This window comes from Aphidius gifuensis, linkage group LG3 (assembly GCF_014905175.1).
Source record: "Aphidius gifuensis isolate YNYX2018 linkage group LG3, ASM1490517v1, whole genome shotgun sequence".
NCBI classification, from domain to species: Eukaryota; Metazoa; Arthropoda; class Insecta; order Hymenoptera; family Braconidae; genus Aphidius; species Aphidius gifuensis.
The window spans coordinates 25321364-25329199 of record NC_057790.1 but is presented as its reverse complement, the minus strand read 5'-3'; the positions used below and the strand labels follow the sequence as shown (position 1 = coordinate 25329199).

At 27.3% G+C, this 7836-nt stretch overlaps 2 protein-coding genes across 2 annotated transcripts; both read right to left on the bottom strand.

Annotated features, from left to right (window-relative positions):
• Positions 1 to 287: 287 nt before the first annotated feature.
• Positions 288 to 4799, bottom strand: LOC122851108. Its single transcript, XM_044150155.1, has 10 exons — positions 4707 to 4799; positions 4509 to 4613; positions 4097 to 4220; positions 3523 to 4007; positions 2894 to 3444; positions 2000 to 2039; positions 1802 to 1906; positions 1582 to 1705; positions 1251 to 1492; positions 288 to 539 (listed from the first exon to the last, which is right to left on the bottom strand). The coding sequence occupies exons 1-10, from the start codon at positions 4797 to 4799 to the stop codon at positions 288 to 290; spliced, it is 2121 nt and encodes a 706-aa protein (XP_044006090.1).
• A 484-nt stretch (positions 4800 to 5283) lies between these two features.
• Positions 5284 to 7583, bottom strand: LOC122853252 (prolactin regulatory element-binding protein). The gene is made up of 3 exons (XM_044153609.1): positions 7273 to 7583; positions 6079 to 7159; positions 5284 to 6001 (listed from the first exon to the last, which is right to left on the bottom strand). The coding sequence occupies exons 1-3, from the start codon at positions 7408 to 7410 to the stop codon at positions 5916 to 5918; spliced, it is 1305 nt and encodes a 434-aa protein (XP_044009544.1). The 5' UTR covers positions 7411 to 7583; the 3' UTR covers positions 5284 to 5915.
• Positions 7584 to 7836: the final 253 nt, after the last annotated feature.

Here is a 7836-nt window from a genome sequence, read left to right as displayed (position 1 = left end):
TCGATACGAAAATCAATTATTAATACTTGTCAAAAACCAGGGTTTAATTTTTTTTTTTTTTTATCATTATTTATTTACATTTTTTTAAGAATACAAGTGTACAATATTATTGTTATGTTAATTGTTTTAATTGAATAAAATGTTATAAATTTACATAAAACCATGAATTTATGCAGTAATTGATTTGCTTTTTTTTTTTTTAAATCTATGATTGCTTTATATTTAATTAACTCAATTTAATTCTATATTTCGAAATCTAAATGGTATATTTTTATACAAGTGTCCAGTTACTTCCTGGGTACTTGTTCTTTTTTTTGACTTATTTTAATAGTAAAATACTGCGACTCATATTGTTTTATATCAGGTATAAATGTAACGCCTATACGTAAGCGTTGTTTTCGATTTTTTGATATACCTGCTGCTTTTTTAATAAATTCAACAGTGACACTTGTGTACTCAGCATAGAGGTCTTCCATATCTGGTGAATTTTCAAGAACTTTTGTGACTGAATCATCAGTAATTTTAGCACTGCATGGTAACTTTAACTTTGTCAAATTTTTAAGAAATTTGATTGAAGAATCAGTGACGTTATTACGGCCGAACAATTTAAGAGTTTGTAACTTTTTTATTTTTGATATTGCTCTTATACCATCATCGGTTACCAATTGACAGGATATACATAGGCTTTTTAAGTCCACCATGACATTGGCAATAATATACAAAGCATTATCTGTAACTTGGTGATCCAACAAATTTAATGTCGTACAATTGTTTAATTTATAAATACTTGTTTGATTGGTATCACGATAGCAATACGAATAAGGAACGTAAAATAAAGTACTACGGCCAGTACAATAGTTCATTCCGGATAAACCACGTATACCAGCAATTTCAACCTTTTCCAGGGCCTTTAGTTCAGAAATCACCTACAATTATAGATAAATATGTAAAGAATGAAAAGAATATTTTTAATTTTGTTTTTGTAATAGATATAAAACTTAACTTACACAATCAATTTCTGTCGGAAACTCATAGTAGCACATGCTGGAATAGGGATGCATACAATTTAACAGACTCAGATGAGTCAATGTATTAGCAACGTTTCTCAATGAATTAATTAAAGTAACAGGTATCAAGAAATTTTCAAGATTTTTAAATATAATTGTTAATACTTTTAGTTTAGATAGACGTGTAAATGCATCGAATAATATATCATCGTCCATGTAGGTGAATTTCAAGCGAAGATTTACGAGGTTTGGACAATAATTATTAATAACTGGCAGTATGTTACAATGATTATAAGCTGTCAAGTCTAGCTTTGTTAAATAACGACCACATTTATCTAGCAGTGATTTTAAAAAACATAATTCTCGATGAATTGTTGGATATTTTTTTAAACCGCGAGGATTCTCCTCAAATTGCCAATAAATTAATTCAACTTTTTTTACTTTAAACCCAACATAATCAAGAGCTTTTTTCCATCTTTTGCATACTAAAAAATTAAGTAAATACAAATATATTAATTACCATTAATAAATAATTTTTACAACAAATAAAATTGATATTGTAATTATATCATACCCAGTGCAAGCTTTGGTCTTTCACATGCTGACAAATACGTGAATATTTCAGCAAGACAATCATCATTAACACAGTCAATTATTATATTTTTTGCATAAGAATGATCATTATGCTGATTGTCTATCTAAAAATAATAAATAATATATTTATATTTATAATAACAATAATGAAATATTTAATCTACGAGCATGTTTTGCCTGCAGTTATATTTTAGACTAACCTCATCATTCTCTTCATCAAATGAACATGTTGAAATTTGATTTGTAGCTTTATGTTTTTTTATAGGAATTTCGTCAATCTCTAGATCATCATTAGGATATAATATCTAAAAAGAATAATCAATATTTATATTTGATAATAATGATTTAATATTTAATCTACAAGCATGCGTTTCTAGCTGAAGTTATTTTAGACAAACCATTTTCCGTTTAAAGGAAGTTGCTGAACCATCATAATTTCTTTTAAAAATTTTTTTAAATTCTGATTTACGTAATATTTTAAACTCATTCATATTTGATAAAATTAAAATGTAGTATTCACTATGTTCAAGTTTTGAATTTATTTTTTATTTTAATATACGGTATATATCTATATATTATTATATTAAAAAAGCTCTCTGTTTTTTTACCAAACGTCACTAAACGTAAATAAAGATTCGAATGACGTTATACAGTTCCACGTGGTATTGACAAACAATAGCAAAGTTGCGACTGGTTCTAATTTGCAAAAAGACTCGAGAACAATTATTATTTTCCACGTTTGATTTTTTTTTTGCGCATTATGATCACGCATATGCTCAGTAGCGATTGATCGATATGGTATGAAACTATGAAAGTATCTGGTGATGATCCTGTTTATGTACGATCAATCAAAGATGTTAATTTCAATTTATTGACAAAATTTTTTGTATATTTTCTATCATCAGTATGTACATGAAAAAAAAAAAAAAATAGTTTATGTCAGTACAAAAATGAATTATTAATACTTGTCAAGAACCATTGTTTAATTTTTTTTTTTATCATTATTTATTTACATTTTTTTAAAAATACAAGTGTACAATATTATTGTTAGGTTAATTTTTTTAATTGAATAAATTGTTATAAATTTACAAAACCATGGAGTTATTATTTGATTAACTTTCTTTCATGTTATATTTCGAAATTTAAATAATATATTTTTATACAAGTGTCTAATCAGAAAGGTCACAGATTTGTACTTGCCTTCTTACACTCTCGTTTCCAGCATTCTATCTGCCTGGGCACTTGTTCTTTTTTTATTCTTTTTTTTTTGACATATATGAATAGTAAAATACCGTGATTCATATTGTTTTATATGAGGTATAAATGTAACGGCGACATGTAAAACTCGTTCTCGATTTTTTGATATATCTGCTGCTTTTTTAATAAATTCAACAGTTACACCTGTCCCCTCAACATAGAGCTCTTCCATCTTTGGTGAATTTTCAAGAACTTTGATGATTGAATCATCAGTAATTTTATTGCTAGATGGTAACCATAGCTTTATCAGGTTTTTGAGCAATTTAACTGAAGAATCAGTGACGCTGTTATGGCCGAAACAATTAAGAATTTGTAAATTATTCATCTTTGAAATTGCTACTATACCATCATCGGTTACCAATTCACAGGATATACATAGTATTTTTAATTGCTCCATGACATTGGCAATAACATACAAAGCATTATCTGTAACTTGGTGATTCGACAAATTCAATTTCTTACAATCATTTAATTGATAAATACTTTTTTGAACATAAAATAAAGTATTACTATTATAACAACTCATTTCGGGGAGCCGTATACCAGCAACTTCAAATTTTTCCAGGGCCTTTAGCTCAGGAATCACCTACAATTATAGATAAGTATGTAAAAAATGAAAAAAATATTTTATGATTTTTTTTGATAGATATAAAATTTAACTTACACAATCAATTTCTGTTGGCAACTCATAGAATGGGTCAGAGTCGGGATCATGCATAAAATTCAACAGACTCAGATGAGTCAATGTATTAGCAATGTTTCTCAATGAATTAATTAAAGTAACAGGTATCAATTTATTATTTATATTTTGAAATATAATTGTTAATACTTCTAGTTTAGATAGACGTGTAAATGCATTGAATAATATTACATCGTCTATGTAGGTAAATCTCAAGCGGAGATTTACGAGGTTTGGACAAGAATTATTAATAACTGGCACTATGTTACAATGACAATAAGCAGTCAAGTCTAGTTTTGTTAAATAACGACCACATTTATCAAGCAGTGATTTTAAAAAACATAATTCTCGATGAATTGTTGGATATTTTTTTAAACCACGCGGATTCTCCTCAAATTGCCAATAAATTAATTCAACTTTTTTTACTTTGAACCCAGCATAATCAAGAGCTTTTTGCCATCTTTTGCATACTAAAAAATAAAGTAAATACAAATATATTAATTACCATTAATAAATAATTTTTACAACAAATAAAATTGATATTGTAATTATATCATACCCAGTGCAAGCTTTGGTCTTTCACATGCTGGCAAATACGTGAATATTTCAGCCAGGCAATCATCATTAACACAGTCAATTATTATATTTTTTGCATGGGAATAATTATAATGCTGATGGTATATCTAAAAATAATAAATAATATATTTGTATTTATAATAACAATAATTTAGGGCCGGTTTTTTCGTCCACCATTACAGATCATAAACTAACTTTATCTACTTATCGACTGATATTTTTAATTCTATAGCCATATAAAAACGCAGTCGGTAACTAAATCCATTAGTTTAACTAGAGTTTAAAATTTAAATGAGTTTAAACCTCAGTTAACTGTAATGTTGGACGAAAAAACCGGCCCTTAATTTACCTTAATCTACGAGCACGTTTTGATTGCAATTATATTTTAGACTAACCTTATCATTCCCTTCATCAAATGCACGTGTTGAAATTTGATTTGTACCCTTATGTTTCTTTATAGGAATTTCGTCAACCTCTAGATCATCATTAGGATAATATATCTAAACAGAATAATCAATATTTATATTTAATAACAATGATTTAATATTTAATCTACAAGCATGCGTTTCCAGCTGCAGTTATTTTAGGCTAACCTTTTTATTTTCAAAGAAAGGTGCTAAACCATCATAATTTCTTTCAAAGATTTTTTCAAATCCTGATTTACGTAATATTTTGAGCTCATTCATTTTTGATAAAATTAAAATGTAGTATTCACTATGATCAAGTTTTGATTTGATATTTTATATTAAAAAAGTTCTCTGTTGGTTATTACTAAACGTAATTAAAGATTCGAATGACGGAATGCAATTCCACGTGGTACTGACAAACAATAGCAAAGTTGCCCCTGGTTCCACTGGTTCCACTGGTTGCCACGTGCAAAAAGGGCAAAAAAGACTCGAGGACGATTATTATTCACCACGTTTGACTTGATGATGCTGGATATTCTGGATATGATATGAAAAGTATCTGGTGATAATCCTGTTTATGTACAATCAATCAAAGATGTTAATTTTAATTTATTTACAAAATTTTTATCAATTGATTTAGGTGGTGCTGCTGCTGCAAGAGCTTGTCTCCATGCTGGTGATACAATAATCAAGGTGGCTATGTTAAAATATAATAAATATTAAATTTATATTAATCAAAACTTAAAAAATACACAAACAACTATGTTTTTTTTTTAATTCTTTGTATTAACTTTTTTATTTTATACATAAATTAATTTTTTGTGTGATTTTTATTAACATTAAATAATCTTCACACGCAGTTTTAATCAATACCGCTGATACAATTTAAATTACCTTTAAGGTAAAATAAAAATAATTTCATTTTCAACAAAATTTACAGTATAATTATTGAACTAACATTTGATGCATCATGTCAATTGATTAAAAATTATAATAATAAATATGAAAATTATTTCACCATTATATTTTTCTATTTGTGCCACAATCACATTCATAAATAGAACTTATAAACAACCAAACAATTCAAGTATTTATATATAATATATACCTATACTTAAATAATAAACACATGTGCTGGTACAACTCCAATTAACTATACACAATTATTTAAAATATAAAATTGATTACGCTAACACAATCAACAGATAATTATTTACGTAGAAGCCTCAAAAAAAAACAAAAAACATTTAATGCACATTGTCTTGATAATAATCTACTTACAATTTGTTTGTTTTTTTATATTTTCGTGCTGATTTTAATGAATTTTTACACAAGAAAAAAAAATTCCGAGCCAGTTAATTGGCTATTAACTAAAGTATTTTCAATTGACCCGGGTCATATGCCAACATAGCTGCAAAATATAAATGCACCACAAATACTTAGCACTATAAAAACAATGACCAACCAAAATGGCAATGAATCTGTAAAATAAATCAACAAAATTATTAAAAATTTATCATCTAATTTGTTTATAATATATATTTTTGATTGAACTTACGTCTGTGGGGAATGCTGTGTATACAAATTCTATTATCAACTGATATACTGACAACAGCAGCTTCACAATTACTTGTAACTGCACTTATTGAATGGCTATTATCATTTAATTCATGATTTTTTGTATGAAGAAATTCTAAACCAGTTATAAACATACTATGTGCATTTGATACATGAAGTACCCTTTGTAAACTAAATGCTATAAATATATCAACAGAACCAGAAAACATTGTTCCAACAGCAACAAATTTACCATCATCAGATACTGCTAATGCTGATAATGTTTCTTTAAATGATGTTGATTTAATAATAATACCTTGTTCAATATCCCAAAGTTGTAAATAACTTGGATTTTTCGATAATGTTGCATTTGATAATATAAATATTTGTTCATTTAATTTTTTATCATTTGATATTCTAAAACGTAATCTTTTATACATATATTTTGATGAGCTTGGTGTTGTCCATGTTAATTCTTTATATTTATTACATTTAGCTATATCACAAATAAATGCTTTACCATCTTTAGCAATTGTTGATATAAATTTACTGCTAACATTAAAATCAATATCATCAATTTCTTTATCATGTAATTTGAAACAATGAATTAATGTTAACTCAGGAAATTTCCATAAACGTACAATACCATCAACTCCACCAGTTGCCATGTATTTACCATTTGGACTTATTCTAACAATTCTTTGACGTGATTCATCATCACTAAAATCAGTTTTAATACTTGTTGATGGTTCAAGAATTAACTGTAGTCTTTTATGTTTATCATTTTTATTAGCTGATAAATTATTTGTCTCATCATTCTTGTCATTTTTTTTTCTTTGTCGTAAATTTTCTTTTGGCGTTGTGGTGGCATTTGTAGCTTTAGGAACTTCACCATTCTCAAGAGTCACAATACGTGATGTGACACTGTAAAGTTGACAGTGACTTTCTTGTCCAGCTGCAAGCCATGTTTTTTTATTATCATTATATGTTGCACAATTCATAACAACATTTGGACCAGTCTCGTGTCTTGTTACTTCTTCAGCAATGAAATTCCATCCATTATGTGATACTTCAAATATTTCCTGTGCATAATTAATAAACAATCAATAAATAGACATAAATTTTAAATAGGTAGATCTAGATGATTAAGATAAATAAAAAAAGAAATGTTTATTTATTTTGAAATTATTCTTACAAAACCATTAGCAACTCCTGTTTTTGATTCACCACCACCACCACCAACCAGGATGTGCCTGCTAGTCAACATCTGAATTGTGTAGAGGGGAAAATTAACCCTTGCTACAAGACCACTTTTATTTATTCTTGATGACATTTTATAAACACTTTTTATTTACTAAAATATTAATAATTTATAGTAGGAATTAGAAACTATTATTACTTTGCACAGTTAATTCAATTTGTTAATCAATTTGTTATTTGGCAAATGTTTATTGTTAATTCATTGTCGAGCATTAACATAAACATATGATACAAGTTCCACGTTTCATGTTTTTCTCGTGAGTTTAAGGGTAGTGTCCACTGACCAAGTTTTTGACGCAACTTTGGTTACTAGATGTCACTAAAATTCTAGTGGATTTTGGATTATGAAGAGAGAAAAATTCTCTGGTGCTCTCCGGAGAATTTCTTTGCTTTGAATATGAAAAAAAATTGTCTCCGCTTTTTCTACGAGATAAGTTAACAACGGAGAAAAGACGGAGAAATATTTCTATCAGAGTAAAATTAATTTATGTAATAAATT